This window comes from Phasianus colchicus, chromosome 2 (genome assembly GCF_987193195.1).
Source record: "Phasianus colchicus chromosome 2, bPhaCol1.hap1.1, whole genome shotgun sequence".
Lineage (NCBI taxonomy): Eukaryota > Metazoa > Chordata > Aves > Galliformes > Phasianidae > Phasianus > Phasianus colchicus.
This window is the reverse complement of record NC_143437.1, coordinates 22918280-22936005: the sequence shown is the minus strand read 5'-3', so window position 1 is coordinate 22936005 and position 17726 is coordinate 22918280. Positions and strand designations below refer to the sequence as shown.

Sequence of the window (17726 nt, the reverse complement as noted above, 5' to 3'; positions counted from 1 at the left end):
CACCGTCATGAAAAAGCAGTGCCTTGTCAACGGGGTTTCTTCGCCATCACATCAGGGGCTGGCAGTGTAAGAGAGAGAGAGGGAGAGCGAGAGAGCGAGCGAGGGAGGGGGGAGCGAGAGAGGGGGAAAGAGAAAGAGAGCGCGAGGAGAGCGGAGCCGCGCCGAGCACAGCCGCGCACACCGCGCCGCGCCGCCCGGCCCGGGCCGCCGCTCCGCTCCGCCGCCAGACAATGCCGCACCGGCGCGGCGGCACACGCAGCCGCCGGGCGGGCATGGTGACTGCTCCGCCGCTCGGCCCACCGCACGGCAGGCCCTTTAAAAACTTTCGCCGGCTTTCTCCCCTCCACCCCCTCGAGAAACCCGTAGGTCTGGTAGTGTGTACGAGCCCGGGCTGCTTGCTTTCGGTTGCGAGTTGGGGGGCGTTTTGGGGGCACGGAAAATTGGGGGCGGGAAAAAAAAAAAAAAAAGTTCCCCCTGAACCCAGCGTGGATGTTAACAACTTGGCTGATGTCTGCACCGAGTTTGTAAAACGCTGCAGCGCTGCCGGGGGCAGAGACCACCCCAAAATAAAAGGCGGGGTCACCTTGGAAAAAGCAGGATCTGCCCCCGTTACAGGCTGCAGCAGTGCTTCAGGTGTGTCCTTCTGTCACCACCCACGCTTGGAACAAAGGACGCCGGCTCCGGTAGCTTGACAAAGTTTCGGGTAACTTCCAAATGGGAGTTTGGAGTTACAGCTCACGGCTCTGACCCCCGCTGCTACAGCTCTGCAGTGTACTTCAGTTACAGACATTAATCACATAGTTTTGTTTAAAGATCTTTGATTGTACAAAGCTTGCACAACTTTAAATATTCACTGTATTCATTAAAAATGCAATGAAAAGATCTTTATTCAGATGATCTTGCAAGCCTACGTTTTTGCTTTTTCTCTATTTAAAACCAGATTCTTAGCATGAAGAAAGATATAAGCTTATGATAAGAAATCTTTTCCAAGACCCTCTTCCTACTGGTAATCTTAATTCCCAGGGACTTACAGAGAAGTGGCCCTTTTTTATTTTCCTAAAAAGTAGAGCTTCATTAAAAGTCCTTAGGGGAGAGATTTGAAGACTTTATTTAGTAACATTCTTCTTAAATAGCCTTACAGCTCAAAAAACACGCTTTTAGTTTTTAAACACAGTGGCACAAAAATGGATGTGGGCAGTGCACTGAGCAGAACTTCTCCAAGAAATGGTTGGGCAGTTTTGGGTTTTTTTTTTTTCCCTGTTAAAAAGCATATTAAAATTGTTTTTAAATTAAGATCTGGTTATATTATTTGTAAGCAATAGCAATTCATATTATAATACAGGAAATAAAGGTTAAGCCTGGTCTTAAACACAAGCTGTAGCCAAGGTGTATCCACATTTCTTGTTTACTTGCATGCCCACAGCAAAAAGTCTCAGACTGCTGCCTGCATGGGAAGGCTCGGCCTAGCATGCATCCAGCAGGTCCTTCATGCAGCCCAGACAATATGCAGCACCATATAGCGCTGCCTGGTGCATCAGCCAATATATGAGCTGCACATGCAAGGATTGTGAGTAGTCCACAATGTGGGAATTGACACTACATGTCGAAGAGCTCAGCACCCTGACTGCTCTTAGTTCTGACACGAGCATTAGAAAATCAGAAAGGCCAGACTCCAAGGTCTCTAACTTCAGCAAATCTTCCAGTGGTTAAAACTGCTCTGAATGAAAACCTACTCGGTCTTACTGACTTCAGAGAATTTCGTGCAAGTAAGAACCTTTGAACTGGAGAGATGCCACAATTGTTCTTCTGATTTGGTTCCCAGGATAGAACTTAGTTTCAGAGGGACACCACTCTGAAACAGAATATCTGATCAGTGTACTGCCATCCTCCCAGTCCTGCAGAAACCACAAACAGGAAATAAGCAATACAAAGAAGGAGAAGGAGGAAGGAAGACAAATGGTTTTGAATTGATTGCCTTGTCACAGGGAACACACAGAAGCCTATGTAAATTGCTGAAGACTAACATAATTTACACTTATTTTCCCTGAGTGACATTTCAGAGCAGTGCTGGCAATAACCTTACTGAGCAGGGACAGTACAAAAATGTATAGCTAACATCTACACAATGAGACACTTGAAGCTGTTCTCAGGATCGAGTCACACAAGTCAGCCAGCATAAGGATGAAAACCTTTTACATTGCAACTGAGTGGACAAAGCCAAAGCAGAACCCATGAGAACCATCTGTATTCTCTGCAGAAGCAAATCTGCATGTATTTCTATATTTGCTATATCTGTTCAGAAACAGTTACTGAAAAAAAAAAAAAAAGACAAGCATTGGTTGTGACTTCGTTGGTCACAATGAAGTATACACCCTTAAAGCAAAATTAATGTTACCTTCAATACTAAGAAGTTTGAAATCAGTCTTCAGCTGTACCGTACTCGCTTGCTGGTATCCTAGAGAATTTTCCAAGCCACATCTGTAAAGCAGTACTTACTGCCTTTTGTGATGAGGTACACGTGCTTTTTTTAAGAAGATCACATGATGTTTCTGAACACAGTCTCATTGCCCCAGGAGCTCCCCCTCTTCTCACTGCCTTACTGCATTAGAACTGAAGACCCCAGTGTGTCAAAATTCCTGTACCCCAAGGTCACCTGCCCAGAGCTATCCTTGTCAACCAGCCCTATTCTCCAAATTACGTGCAGCACGCATTCAGTTGCTGTCTCTCCATAGTTCCCTCAATCATATTCATTCATTTTCTCATTCATTTTCATGTAGCAGCTTCAGGAGGAGAAAGGGAAAATACGCATGAGAAAAAAGACCAGTGTCAAAAAGGAATAGGAGAAATCTATGGAAGACAGACGTTGGTGTAGTAATTCTTAAGTACCTCTACCAGGAACATCATGTGCACCCGTCACACAACACAATACTTGGATATATTTTGACATCAGCTGTCAAACTGTGACCATGCTATTTAACAACTGCAGCTCTCATAGGTGTGCAAAGACACCAAATCACGTTTGGAGTGAGCTGAGATACAGAGCCCTGAAATGACAGATTGTGTAGAAGAGAAAAGTAGGTTTTGATATAGAGATGAAGAAAATAAAGGGATACAAACCATTCCCCATTCATTCTGCCTTCAGGCTTCTCCAAAGTCAAAAGCTCATTTCTCTAGCTATGTATCACAAGCATTCTTATTCTTGTGCAATCCTATGTTATTACCCCAAAAGAAGATCACGAAGATCATGAAGCAGCAGATTCATGTGAAAGAATTTAAGGACGAAGCATTAAATGAATGAATTCCACAGTCATCCTAAGATTCTTGCATGAATAGCTGCTTTGTAACCTCAACGCACTGCGTCCTCTCTGAGCTATCTCAGATGGAAAAGAATGCCATTTACTATAGTGCAATCTTGCTTCCTTTTCCTGACTGTAGATCCCATACTACTTCAGCTCTATTTATGGCACTCCTTCCTCCCATACTCCTTTATCCCTCCATCCCTTAACATGGTTGTTGTGTCAGCTCATCACCAGACACAAGACTTCAGCTATATACTGCTTTTAAGAATTACTAATTTAGATAAGCATAAATAACTCTGAGCTTGACGGCACAGAAACAAATAGGTCATCGTTAAAAGGTACAAGCAATAGAGAAGTAGAGGTCACAGCACTTGAAAAGTGGGGCACTCAAATACAGTGGAAACACAGAATTTAATCTGGAATAGAAATGCAACATGCTACATTAAAAAAAAAAAAAATCAGTTCTTAAGTAACCGTATGAACTTTTGAATAGTTACCACCAACATTTATGTGACCCATCAATAAAACTTCCCTAAACATTTTGAATTTCAGGCTGACATTATGCCATACACAAAACATTACCTACAAAATGAGGGTCACGGTTGCATAGTCTAACATAAAAAAGCTGCACAACACCGGTATCAGTTATCAACTCAGGACTATCTAACCAATACTTATCTTGAGGGGTGATTGGTTAGGATGTGGGTAGTAAGAGGACGTAACTGAGAACAAAAGATTCACACCTATACCAGAGGAAAGGCAGGTTAGGTTTATGCGACCGAAGGTTGTGTAAAGGCCAACAGGGCTGTTCTGCGATGGATGTCAGATGAGATTCTGGAGAGTTTTGCCTTCAAGAGAGGCGGATTCATAGTATGAAAATTGATCCATAGAAACAAAAATGCGGTAGCTGGACCACTCATTTAAACAAATTACTCAGGAATATTACTACTAGAACAGATAAAGAATAACTTTATCATGCTCCGGGTTATTCAAATAGATTCATATTCAAAATTCATATTCTTCAGTTTAGACTACCGTAAAATGGATAATTGAGTCTGAAAGATTAATAATGCTCACTCCCAAGCTAAAATAACCTTAAGAGATTCAGCTACTGGATTGTATAGAGCAGAAACACCTCTGAAGAGATAGAGCTTTACAACAATATCTGGAGAAATATTCTTCAACAGTGCCAAAATTTACAGAAGAAATATAGACTACGAAACAATGGCAGAAAATTTGGAGCTGCTCATACCTGGTTTTGAATAGACAAATAGAAAAACGACAGGTGAATATGGATACAAAAATACATGAAAGTATATTTACAAGCTGACACAAGATTAAAAAAAATAGTACCAATTAAAAATAGCAGTAAGGCAAAGAAGCTAACAAAAGGGCCACTGCTAATAGAACTGAAGGTGATTTAAGAATAAATCAATATGTAAATAGATGTTAATAGAAGGAATGTAGGAAAAAAAAAAAAAAGAAGGCCTAAAACATAAAAACTATAGGGATCACAGAAACTTGGGTAAAATGATTTCAAGTTCATTCAATTGAGGATATTTAGAAAGAGAAATGAAGTAGGTTTTCAACTGAGATTCACAATTCCGAACTCTGGTATGCTGTTGAATCTCGGTGGTTCACTGAGCTGACTAGTCCAGTAACTGAACATAGTTTTCTAAAATACCTTAAAATTCATAAAATTTAAAAGGACGTGGCACAGTTCCTAAAGGTAATGACTAGGAAAGGTGCCCTCCTGGATTTGTTGCTTGTAAACAGAGAGTCTGGTAAGAGAAATGGCGACTGGTGGCCATCTTGGTCATAGTAATCATGAAGTTTAAATTATTTGGTGACAGAAGGAAAACTGCCACCAAAAGCTTAAACCCTGGACAGATTTAAGGCTGCTCAGGGAAATAGTTGGCAAGGTCTACTGCTTTTGAAGGCACTGGGGTCCATCAGTGCTTGTCAGCTTTTAAGCACAACTTGTTAAGAGCACAGAAACAGGTAATTTCAAAATGTTGGAAGATATGCAAGTGGGGCAGAAGGTTGGCTTGGCTGAGCAAGGATCTTCTGGAGCTTGGACAGAAAAAGAAAATGTATGGCCCTGGAAATGAGTTCAAGCAATATGGGAGAACTACAGAGATGCTGTTCATCATTGCAGGGAGAAAATTTGTGTGGCCAAAGCTCAGTTAAGAGTTGAAGGTGGCCAGTACTGTGAGGAATGACAAAAAGGGCATTTTCAAATACATTAAGAAAAAAGGAGGATCAGAGATAATAGTGCTCTGTTACTTAATGAGGATGGTCACCTCACAAACAGGAGCACAGAAAAAGCAGAGACATTTAATGCCGCCTCTGCATGTCTTCAACGCTATCTGGAACCCCCCAGAGCCCTCAGCTGGAAGACTGAGACTGCAGTAATGACAAACTCCCAGCCAGCCCTGAACTTGTGCAGGATTTGCTACTCTAGCTGTGTGTATATATGGGGCACAAAGGAATTCATCCCATAGCACTCCAAGAACTGACTGGTGTCATTACAAGACCTTTCTCAATTATTTTTCAGTGGTTTGGGGAATCTGGAGAGGTCCAGGTTGACTGGAAGCTGGCAAACATTGTCCCAGTTTTCAAGAGCAAGAAAAAAGATCTTGGTAGGTAATTAGAGGCCTATCAGTCTCACTACAGTGCCCAACAAAATCATGGAAAAGGTTATTCCAGGAATTACTAAAAAACACCTGGAAGACAATGCAGTCATGGTCAACACAAGTACACAAGGGAGGGTCCTATTTAATGAAATTAATCTCCTTTAGATAACAAAGTAACCCACTTTGTTGACCAGGGGAAGCCAGTGGATGTACTGTTTTTGAATTTCAGCAAAGCTTTCAGTACTGTTTCTCACAGTATCCTTCTATGATTCTGATTCTTCTGGACAAAATGAGACAGCATCTGCAATATACATACTTGGGTCTTCAGAATTTAACTTAGGTAAGTTAGCAAGTTGGGGTCCCAAATACCAATTAGACGCTAGGCTTAGACTAAACCTAAGTACGCTTCTCGAGTTTTTGCATTAAGTGTATTTGGGCCTTGCTTTATTAATCTTTCAGCGTCTCTTGTCATAATGTGTTACGCTTTGAAGTCCATCTTGGCTGCTGGAGGATAACTCATTTTTGTAGAAATGAATTTGTTTCTCCACCTCTGGCACGTGGAATGCCAGGTTCTCTGAAGTGACCAGCTCAGACTTGTTTCAAAACAAGCGCACCTTGACTGGTCAGAATATAATTAGCATCTTACATGTTCCCAAGGATTATATTTCAAAGCTTTTGCATTACTCACTGCAATTAAGATGCACCAAGTTTTATAGTTGTTGTTCTAACTCTCTAATTAGTGATTTTGAAAATACACATATTTTATATTGTCCTGCTTTTCCATCTGGCCAAATATTTAAAGAATATCATTTTAGTCCAAATAAAAGCTTTTTTAAAAGCAATCAGTGTACCAGCCATGATAAAGGACTTTGCAAATTTTTTCAAGAGAACGCAAAGAAGTACAGAAGCTTGACAGCCCCTTTTACTGAAGCCCCAACCCACCATGAAAAATGTACAGTCAACAGTATCTTAAATGAATCATAGTGTAGCTTACATCTTTCTTTACTGCCTGATGACAGTGCCAGAAGAGTTAGAAAAGATCTTACTAAAACTGGCAGTAGCATACTATGGTTGAGCAAGTCACCAAAGCACCTACTTTGCAACCAGAAGTAATTACATTCACCTGCTAATCTCTTCTGGAGAAGCTCAATCTAACAGGCATTCACAGATCGCATCTATCAGATAAGAACTGCTTGCAAGAGACAGAGGCTGCTGCCTTTCTTAAAAACACAGCTAAAAGATGAAGCAGCACTTTCTGTGTTTTATGGTGCAATATACATGTATTAAACCCTTTGAAATAAAAAGCATCAGTGTTGGAGGTATGTAATGATGATAAGGAATTGCTGTGTTTGCTTCCTTCCCCTGAGAAGGTGCAAACCTACATCTCAAGACCACAACTATGAAGTTAACTTTCACAAGCTCAGGAACCTCAAGATTAAGAATCCCTTGCATGTATTCTTAACAGACACTCAGTTGCTTCTATTGCTCTTGTGTTTATTTACCTCTCTTATTAAAATAATGCTCAAATGAGACAGGATCTTGAATCTTCACTCTAACTGTGCAGTACACTTCATTTCAAGGAGACCATGAGTTAATTCTGTTGAGTCACTATAAATCAGTATGAATTAGTTTTAATCAGTACAATATTTCCAGGTAGGTATCCTTGGAGGGCAATAACCATGTGGTACAGATTTAAGCTGAGAAGCATGAGTTCTATAGCTCATTTTTTGGAGTTCCACAGCACTAGATCCATGTAAGCACATGCAACCTGCAACTTCACCTAAGACAAATAACAGTATATAGTGCAAGCAACAGGAAAAGACATTACTGAAATGAGTATTATCTACTTTCAAAGCAAAGAGAAACTAAAGAATGTCAAGAAAAAATTAAAAGAATGAATTATAATGTAGGCAGAACTGCATACCTAGCTTTTATCCAAAATTCTCTAGCAGCTAGACTGCTTGCTGCAGCTTACCGACAAGCAGCAGCTGTAAGGCAGGTATTTTATTCAGGTGGTTACAGCTTGGGAAATTGTAAATCCTCCGTTTTCTATGGATTATATTGGAGCACGTTAAACAGCCTTAAAACATCATTACTTCCAGCAAAGTCAGGAAGAAAATGATCAGTCTTTGCATTACCACAAATACCTATATATACATACCAATATCAATTATGCCAAAACCTCAAATTGTAAATGTGGAAAGTAATTTTGGAATATCAAGATGAGATGGTTGGAAGAATTTTATTACTCCCTTTTAATTTTTCATTCTGGTCATAAACTCCACCTCTTTGTATCTGTGGTTGTTGTACTTGTAACCCAAAAACTATTTGTATGCGTTAGCAATGTGAAAAGACTCCAGTCTCTCCCAGAAGCTCCTATTCACAAGTGTATTTGGGCCTTGTTAATTTAAAACTTTGATCACCTTGAGAAAAAAATAATAAATCAGTTTAGCATACCTAACTTTCTGAGTGCTTGAATATAATAAAAAATAATCATTGTATCACAGCATATAGACTTTTTTTTTTCTTTTTTTGAAGGGCCTATATTAGCATTTGCTTGTAATCTTTTCAAATATAAAGCAGGTCATCCATCTGGTTGCATCTGCTTAAGAATAATAGTAGTGTTTGCACATTCTGAAAAGAAGCCCACATTCCTGTGAGTAGCCTCACATATGGGATAAGAAATTACATCACTGCTCCTACTAGTATTACCTACACTGGTGGGAGCAAGAAGGTCTGTTATGAAACTTACACACCTTTCTTACGAAACAAGACAGAAAGATGGATTATTTCCTTCTTACAGTGAATCAGTCGCACATTGATATGACTGCAGGTGCTGCAGGAGTAGATCTGACTGTTAGCAAAAATGCTGAAGACTTTGTAACTGTATTATGTAAATACACTGGTAGAAACAGATCAAGTGAGAATGCTTCAAGATTTCCTTCTCGTTTTCATGACTGAGCATTCTCCTTTTCTACAACATAGGAGCTTTTTATTTTTAAGATTTAAAACCTCATTCTTCAGAAGCAAAATTGTGGACACATTATTTTTGCAGCATTGAGACAATCAGGTGCTATAATGCATTAAACACTATGTTACCCACCCACATTCCAATGGAATAGACCATCTCTAGTTTATTGTGCATCCATTCCAACAGAGCAATACAAAACACCTTGCAGGCTCCACCAACCTGCTCCAAAGTGCTGCTGCTACCAGACAATCACAGAACCATTAGGGCTGGGAAAGACCACTAAGATCATCTGGTCCATTCACCAACCCACCCCCACCATGCCCACTGACCACATCTCTCAGTGCCACATCTCCACCTTTCTTGAGCACTCCAGGGAGAGTGACTTCACCGCCTCCTTAGGCAGTCTGTTCTAGTGCCTCACTGTTATTTCTGAGAAGAAATTCTTCCTAAAGCCCAAAATGAACCTTCCCTGGACCAACTTGAGACCATTCGCTCTCATCCTATTACAGTTACCTGGGAGAAAAGGTTGACTCCCACCTTGCTACCGCCTGCTTTCAGGCAGTTGTAGAAAGCACTAAGATCCGCCCTGAGCCTCCACTTCTCCAGACTGAACGCACCTAATTCCTGCATCCACTCTCCATAAAACTTGTGTTCCAGACCCTTCACAGCTTTGTTGCCCTTCTCTGGACACACTCCAGGGTCCTCAACCTTTGGCATCCCTTGATTTCTCCTTGTAGCAAGAAGAAGAAAAAAAAAAAGAAGAATATTCTGTATTTCAGCGTAAGTTCTAACAGCACAGTTGGAATATCTACTCTGGGTTTATTATGCTTTGGTATGAACGAATAATTCAGGTTGCATATTGATTTTTTGTAGGCAGTTTTGGAATGCAGGAGGAACGCACGTGATAGCTGTAGTCCTGGAGAGGGGCTGCACTCACATTCGTGTGTGTACACGTGCTTGGTGTTCACTTTCTTTGTAGAAATAACCGTTCCCCGAAGCAGGGACAGAGCCGCTCTGGAAGAGCGCGTCAGAACGAGCACGGCCACTGTTGCGCTCCGCAGCCAGATGCGCCGCCAGTCTTCACTGCACATCTACCTGAGGCAGCTCTCACAGAATTTACACACGCACTCACGGCCCTCCTGGCCACTGCCACGTCCCCGCGGAGGTGTCTCGTACCTCTCACACAGCCGCACCGCGAGGACGCAACCCAGGGGCGCAGCCCTCAGACCCGAGCGCCCTCCCGGAACAAAGCGCGGCGCGCACACCACGGAGCGCGGCAGCCGCTCGGCAGCGCATCCGCGGCCGCTCCGCTGCGGGAGGGAAGGCCGCGGGGAAGCGTACAAAGCGGCGCAACCGCGGCGTCCCGAAGCCATCGCGCGAAGCGGCACGCAGGCCCCCGCCCCGAGCCCGGGTCCCTCGGAAGGCGCTCCGGCCCGAAGCACGCACCCGAGGCGGCCGCGGTCCTCCCTCCGCCCGCCCCTCCCCTCCCCCGCGGCTCCGCCGCCTACGGAAAAGGCTTCGAGCGCCCCGAGGGGCCGAGCGCGCGGCCGGCGGAGGGGAGGAGCGGGCACTGCCGCGCGCGCGGCGGCAGGAGGAGAGCGGGCAGCGGCACCCGCCGCCCGTTTGGGAAGCCGCGGCCGCACCCCGCGGCGCCTGGCGCCGGCACTCACCCCATCCCGCCGCGCGGCGCTGCCCCTTTAAACCCGCGCAGGCCCCGCCCCTCCCGCCGGCCGCCGCGCCGCGCCGCGGGCGGGCCGGAGCGCAAGATGGAGGCGGCGGGCGAGGAGCGCAGGGCGCCGGCCGCCTTCGTGGCGGCCCTGGGGCCCGAGGCCGGCGGCGCCGCGGCCGCGGTGCTGCCCGAGCGGCTGCAGCGGCGGGAGGCGGAGCGGCGGCGCGGCGTGGCGCGGCAGCGGGAGCTGAAGGAGGCGCAGGCGGTGCCGGAGGAGGGCAGCGAGTTCTTCGCCGCCGCCTTCGGGCGGGAGCGGGAGGCGGTGGAGGCGCTGCTGGCGGCGGAGCGGCCCGACGAGGCGGCGGCGCGGCTGCAGGGGCTGCAGAAGCTGCTGACCGAGAGCGTCCGCTTCCTGGCGCCCTACGAGGTGCGGCAGGGCCAGGAGGCCGTGTCCCGGCTGCAGGCCGACCTGGAGGCCCGGCGGCGGCAGCTGCAGCCCAAGAAGAAGTTCGCCTTCCGCAGCCTGAAGAAAGAGGCGGCCCCGGGCGCCGAGCCGCGCCCCGCCGAGCCCGAGGAGCCCGCCGAGCCGCCGGCCCCGGGCAGCGCCGAGGGGGAGCCGGGCGGGCCTCCGCTGTGCGGCTTCAGCCGCGTCGAGGGCCGGGAGCTGGAGCTGGGCCCGGCCGAGCTGCTGCAGCGCGACGTGGTGCTGGAGGAGCTGCGCGGCTGCCGGGTGCGGCTCCGCGGCAACCCCAACACGCTGCGGGTGCGCGAGTGCCGCGGCTGCACCGTGCTGTGCGGGCCCGTGTCCACCTCCGTGCTGGTGGACGGCTGCGGCGAATGCCAGCTGGTGGTGGCCTGCCAGCAGCTCCGCACGCACCGCACCCGCGGCAGCCGCTTCTACGTGCAGGTGACCAGCAGGGCCGTCATCGAGGACTGCAGCGAGGTGTCCTTCGCGCCCTACGCGTGGAGCTACCCGGGCATCGAGGCGGACTTCGAGTCGTCCGGGCTGGATAGAAACAGCAACAACTGGAACCTGGTGGATGACTTTGACTGGCTGGCGAGCGACAGGCCCTCGCCCAACTGGAGCCTCATCCCCGAGCGAGAGCGCGTCAGCTGGGACTGACGGCGAGCGATGGAGCCTGCCGGCAACGTGCTGGTCCGCGGGCGGGAGGGCTTCGCCCCTACGGGCCGTAAAATGATTGCAGGTGGTGCTTCGGTGGGGAGTTACAGCCTGTGGCTGGCTGCTCTCCTTGAAAAATGCCACTCGGATGTAGTTTACTATTACTAAATTTGCTGCTGTAATCTATATGTATCGCTGTGGGGTTGGCCAACTGCTGCAGTACCTCATTGCTGAATTTCTTTAATTAAGATGGGGCTGGCGGCACCGGTATTCACGTGGCAGCAGTCCTTGATTGGAGCTGCTGTGCTGCTGTCACTCAGCCAGGCAGAATCCAAGCTCCCTGCTAGTGCAAGCTGTAGTCAACTGAAAAGAGGGAATGCCAAATCTGTCCCATTTCTGTGGTGAAGCAATTACAGACTGCTGTTACGGGTATGGGGGAGGGAGGTATGTAGTGAAGCAGCAAACAGAAGTTTAAAGGAGTCTGTACATGGGTACTATATGTCAGGTGACTCCTAGGCTGCAGTGCATCTGGGACCCAGGCTCTGCTGAGTGGGTGACAGCTATTAGTCAGACTTCTATTTCAAGGGAAAAAAGGTTAATGAAAATGTAATGTTCTCTTACTGTATTAATGATTGAAATCTATGTCTAGAAAGTAGATAAATACTGAACAACATCAGTCTCAAAGTATGCGAGAGGAAGCTGCTTCTGTAAACAGCAGGAACCTGAATAAGGGTGTACCTCTCGGGCCATGCATTGTTTGCAGACAGACATCACAAGTGTCAGGGCAGCAGTGTTCAGGCATGTCCCAATGGTTGGTTTTTCTGCTGGCAGCCAGTGAGCTTTGCTGTGATCATAGCTCACAGTACTGCCACTGCCTATCGCGTGCAGTGCTGACAGAGGGACTTCATAAAATGTGATAACGGAGCACAGTATTTGGGTTCCAGAATAACATCTTGCACAAAGGCCCTTGGTGCACAGTTACCTCTCAAGTCCCATTTATTCACTCTTGTTCAATACCAGAAAAAAAAACCTGCATTATGATGGAGGTTTCTTATTATAAAGACCTCTAAATGGTACAATGAGCAGTGTGCAAAACCAGCCCCTTCCTTAGGAAAGAAATATTACCTTGCCTAAACAGCAGCTCAGAAGTTGTATTTAAGAACTCTACCTAATATTTATGCTGCCCTGTCATTGTATGTGCCTCTGATACTGACTAATCCATCAAAACTGCATCATTGCTATGAGGAGTATTTTGAGTTCTTAACTGCTTTGGAGCAACAGAAAAACTTAACCTGTTTTTTCAGCACATTTAATTTAAAAGGGGATTTAAAAAAGGGTGGGCTTTTTTTAAATGTATTTTCACGACTTCACTGTTTTGTTTACTTCTGTTGATGTACACTTCTTTTGAATGAACTGGATTTTGCATTTCAATTACTTGTTTTGAGTTGTTCCTTTACCGTGCATTGACAGCATCATAAAATCATTCAGGGAGAACGCCTATACTGTTGCTTTAACATATACTGGTTTCAGTACCTGCTAAAGGGAGATGATTAGATGCAACTCCTACATGTCTTCATTTCAACACATCGATGTACAGAGCCTGATTAGATAATATTACTTCCCCACATACGCTGGTAGTGACAGACCCATTCTTGGGTCATGATAGCAAGATGTTTGGCCAATTAAAAAAAATAAATGAAGCAAAAGCCCACACAAACACCTTTGTTCTGCTAGTCAAAGGCTATAAGCATTTCTGTTTATTCTGTGGTGCTAGACAGTGACACATAGAACTGTGGGTAGCACCACATGGCTGCAGCGTGAGATGCATGCTTCCTAGCAGGTTGTGCAGACTGCCAGCTCACTGCATACCTGTGCTGGCTGCTGCACATCACCTCACAGCATTGTGTGAATAAGTGGCATAAGTTAGAAACACTACATGTTGACTTCAGTTTCTGTTGAGAAGTGCTTCCCAGTGACCCTTTCCAAAGGTCAGTTATTGAGATCTCAGTTCACACGTACTTCTTTGCAAAGTACTTCTGTCAAGTCAAAATTACTGAATATCCTTCAGCAGTATAACTTTACAGCAAATTGCTACAGATGCTCCTGGCAATTACTTTCCCTTAAATGTTTATCATTACTTCAGTATTACAAATTTGCTAACTGGATCTTGGCCTCTGGCATGACACAAGATGAACAAATCCAATTTCAGGCATGAGGATATTTGGTCAGCCACGTTTTTTAATGTGTTCATAGTTCCGTGTACCATAAAATATGCACCCAGGTAGTTAAACATCTGTGCACTTTTTTTTAGAAGGTAGAATTCTTAACAGAACAGTTTTCAGAGAAATGTAACACACTTTGAAAACCAAAGTGTGTTAACAGTAACACATTACGTGGACACAAGTACTAGAAAAGTTTTGTTGGCATATTCACAGGCTGTGTGAGTATTGAAATTGCAATTTTTGGAAATCTTTTTCATGGAAGAAACAAATACCCGGGTATTGCTATGTAGGGATTGACTTAAACATTAAAAATACTTCAGGGAGAGGACATCAGAGATAGCACACGCACCTGCAGGGCATCACTGCTGTCCCAGAAGACAGCCTTCATCCTGGCAGCAGCAGTGCAGAGCCCCAGTTCATTCACCAGCATGGTGGCTGCCAGTGTTCCAAAGACATCTGCAGGTAGAAGAGGACAGTTAAGGCTAATGAAAGAAGAACCACTGCTGAGGTCCCAAAAGTGCAGTTCATCATTTGATATGAATCCATCTTCCAGCCAAATCTAGTGGGAAGTTGTAACTCAGATGTATGGATATTCTGTTCATGTAGGTTTGTTTTGTGTTTTTTTTTTTTTTAAACAGAAGTATTTAAAAGCATGAAAGTAATACACAGAAAAATATTGATAGGATAGTTACACGTGTAGTAATCCTTTTTAAAATGTTTAGTCTGTCACTAAACCAATTTCTTCTTTCTATGTTGGAAACAATTTCTTTTAGCAATGATAGACTCTAGTTGAACATTTTGGAAATAGTATCTGGGGGATACTTTGGCAGGCCTAGAGTGTGGGATTATCTAGACTTTCACTGGAACTACTTACTGAGCAAATACTAAACACTGAGTGACTAAGAGCTGAATTTACAGTGCTTGTAGCTTGATTGTGTTTACCTTTTGCCTCAACTGCCAAAAGTCATCAGAAAAATCACTTCGTGCAATTTTCAGGTAAGCCTCACTCCGGAGGACTGATAATATCTTCAGTATGTTAGCAGTGAAATGCACTCAGTGAGAGTGCCTGGTTTTACCAAGTCAGGAATTGTGCCATCTTGTCTCTGTGGTGGAGCAGCTCATGCGTGGTCACATTCAAGCAGTGTGAGGAGACATACCTGGAGCTGTCTAGGCAAGGGGGAGAGCAGCAAGGGACTCAGCTGCTGCGTATTCCTCTTCAAGCATTCTCCTCCAGCACCCAGCAGCAGGGCTGGGCACTGCTGGGGCAGCAGCTGTCAGGAGCTGTGCCAGCCTGTCGGTGTGCTTCTGGGTCAAGGAGACTCTCAGTGCCAGCTGGTCAGAGCTGCTTTGTGTCCCTGCTAATCGCAGCTTGCAGGGAAGGAGAGCAGCACACTACTCCTTGCTTCAGTATAGTAAGCAATGCTGACACAAAGAAAATTGCCTGACAGCCCCTCCTAGGCCAGGAGCCAGCATTGCTTAATGTCTTACCTATTAGAGCTTGCAAGAATCGCCCAAGGCCTGTGGGGAAAAAGCAGTTGTGTTAAGGAGATACTGCTCAGCCTTGGGTTGAACAGGGCTGTTTTTGTGGCTGAACTGATAACGATGAAGTCAAGCTCACAATCTTGCTATGGGGAGTGTAAAAGCAGCACATCTGCTTTGAAAGCAAACTGATTTCATGCTGTTTTGCCCAGAAGGAAGGCATGGGGCCTAAGACCTAATACACAGGAGAAGATGGAACTCAGAGGAGGTTGTCCTACCAGGTGAGCAGAAATACCAAGAGCTGATTGCTGCCTGCAGTCAGGGCAAACAACAGCAGCAGTATTTTTAGCTTTCCATCTTAGCACCTGCACTGTTCATAATGTGAGACCAGAGCAACATTTTCTCAAGATCTGTAGTTTTGGTTTGTGTTTTATTGCCACCAGAATAAACAAGGCACTTCTTTAGAACCACACGTGCACAGTGGTTGCTGTAGCTTCATAGGCTGAAAAACAAATGCCTGCTGGGGCCGTGGTTATGAATACATCAAGAGGATAATAAACATCAGCACAATAAAGCTAGATATAAATTGGCCCTGAACAGAAGGCTCACTGGCAGAAAAGCAAAAAGTTTCTGAGCAGTACAAAGCACTGAAGCATGGAACAATTTTCCACAGAGAGTTGCAAGAACAAACATTCTTGCAAAGAGATTTGGTTGGCATGTCCTTCCAGACATCTGCAAAGCAAGAGTTACTGTGTTAGTTCACCACAGCAGCCTTGTTCAGCTTTTTAAATCTCATGTGTTTGTGAACTAAATAAAATAGCTTAAAAGACAATTCTTCAGCACTGCACAGATCTATGAGCATTCATATTCATTGGCATTTTGGGATATAGCACAGACAAATGGTGAGAAAGCTTGACCCTTGGGAAGCAACTGACAGCTTTGTTGCTGTTTCCAGTGAGGCCAGCAGTGTATCTGAACATCCCATCCTGAGTAGGCAGCCAGTGTACTTCTGTCCCTGCCTTGGGTATCATCACTTTGATGCTCAGCTCTCCCCTCTTACCTCCTTCTTCCCATCTGACCCTCCCCACTTGTGACTGTGGCATTTTTTCTTTTCTGGGTAGGGCCATCTGATCCACACAACAAAGCTTATGGTCTGCACTGTACTGGAAAGCCAGTTTCATCACCTGCGAGGAAAAAAATCTGTGCCGCTTGTGGAATTTCAACATTTGTATTCACAACTTGATCCAATTTGTCTGATTGACTTCGGGTTCCATCTGTTTTGCTGAGATGTTTTCCAGCAGTGACTACTGTGAGTCTTTTGTAAGCTTCTTCCAATTTCCAACATATTTTCCTCCTGTTTCTGCAAGTACAAATATTGATTTATGACTCACTCTTTAGCAGTCAACCCTATGCTTTAAGCATTACAGTAATACAAGTAAATACTCATAGTGAGCACCTCATAGTTCAAAGACAGACTATGCTTCCCAACACACTACCCATGCTGTGGATAAAGGATGGGTGAAGTGCCAGAAACTGTCCAGAGTAAGCCTGTAGTGAAGATCCACAGTACACCTGGTACATCACATTACCCTTTGGGACATACAGCAACCACAAACAATACTGGATTCAACCACACACCTGTGTTCCCAGCCTCAAGACCCATGGGCACTTTGTGTGGCATGCATACAGCAGGCTGTTGCTTGCATGCACAGGAGGAAAAGCCACAAACCAGTTTTTTTTCTGCTGCCTGTTATTTATATAACGTGGTACAGCCATTGCAGCACCTTGCTTCTTAGGGCTGTCCTTCAACAATGCAACAATCAGAAAGATCAGCAGGGCGGAATGTCAATAGAAGAGATACAGTAACAAAGGCACTAGCACAGATAGAAAGGCATTACAAAGGCAAAGCACTCACCTGTCTCTGAAAAATCTAGGCTCACAGGAAAAATTCCACAGGAAAGAACCTCCAAAAAGAGATTCTTCCCCGCTATCAGTCAGCCCTTAAATGAGGTCTAAGAGAGGTGCAGCCAGGCTCCACCCTTCCAGTCACACAGCTGAATTGCCCTCACCTGTGCTCCCAGGACTGACTCCATCCTTTCCCCAGGTGATCAATCAGTGGTTCAGGTCATGATTCAACAGTTGCCGTACACAAACATTGCACGGTTACAAATTCAAGCAAAACCACCAACTTCAGCACAAAAATACATTTCTTATCTCCACACAGTGACCTCCTATGACATTTAAAACTGATCCCTTCACCTTTGTGGTTACACCAGCATGGAAAAAGAAGAAAGTCAACAGTCAAGAAACAAGAAAGCCACCCATTTTGC

At 45.2% G+C, this 17726-nt stretch overlaps 3 protein-coding genes across 12 annotated transcripts in view; 1 reads left to right on the top strand and 2 right to left on the bottom strand.

The window, feature by feature from the left end:
- Positions 1 to 10596, bottom strand: part of BICRAL (BICRA like chromatin remodeling complex associated protein) — a 42257-nt gene extending 31661 nt beyond the window's left edge. For 2 of the 3 annotated variants that reach the window (XM_090135121.1, XM_031595107.2), the window contains exon 1: positions 4 to 10395. The gene's annotated coding sequence lies outside the window, so the exon portion shown is untranslated. Of the gene's footprint in view, positions 1 to 3; positions 10396 to 10576 lie in introns of those variants that run through there. The other variant, XM_090135125.1, reaches the window with a different exon arrangement.
- A 76-nt stretch (positions 10597 to 10672) lies between these two features.
- TBCC (tubulin folding cofactor C) lies at positions 10673 to 13379 on the top strand. The gene has a single exon (XM_031595129.2). The coding sequence runs from the start codon at positions 10673 to 10675 to the stop codon at positions 11696 to 11698; it is 1026 nt and encodes a 341-aa protein (XP_031450989.1). The 3' UTR covers positions 11699 to 13379.
- A 221-nt stretch (positions 13380 to 13600) lies between these two features.
- LOC116233028 (uncharacterized) lies at positions 13601 to 17726 on the bottom strand. Of its 8 annotated transcripts, XM_090135117.1 has the most exons (5): positions 17312 to 17726; positions 17035 to 17199; positions 16457 to 16580; positions 15406 to 15435; positions 13601 to 14373 (listed from the first exon to the last, which is right to left on the bottom strand). In XM_090135117.1, exons 2-5 carry the CDS (start codon positions 17170 to 17172, stop codon positions 14234 to 14236), a joined length of 432 nt encoding a protein of 143 aa, XP_089991243.1. In that variant the 5' UTR covers positions 17173 to 17199; positions 17312 to 17726; the 3' UTR covers positions 13601 to 14233. The 8 variants fall into 8 exon arrangements, 1 of the variants encoding a protein (XP_089991243.1); XR_016464040.1 differs by lacking the exon at positions 13601 to 14373 and having other exon boundaries at positions 14570 to 15435; positions 16457 to 16756; XR_016464036.1 differs by lacking the exons at positions 13601 to 14373; positions 15406 to 15435 and adding an exon at positions 15445 to 16128 and having other exon boundaries at positions 16457 to 16756.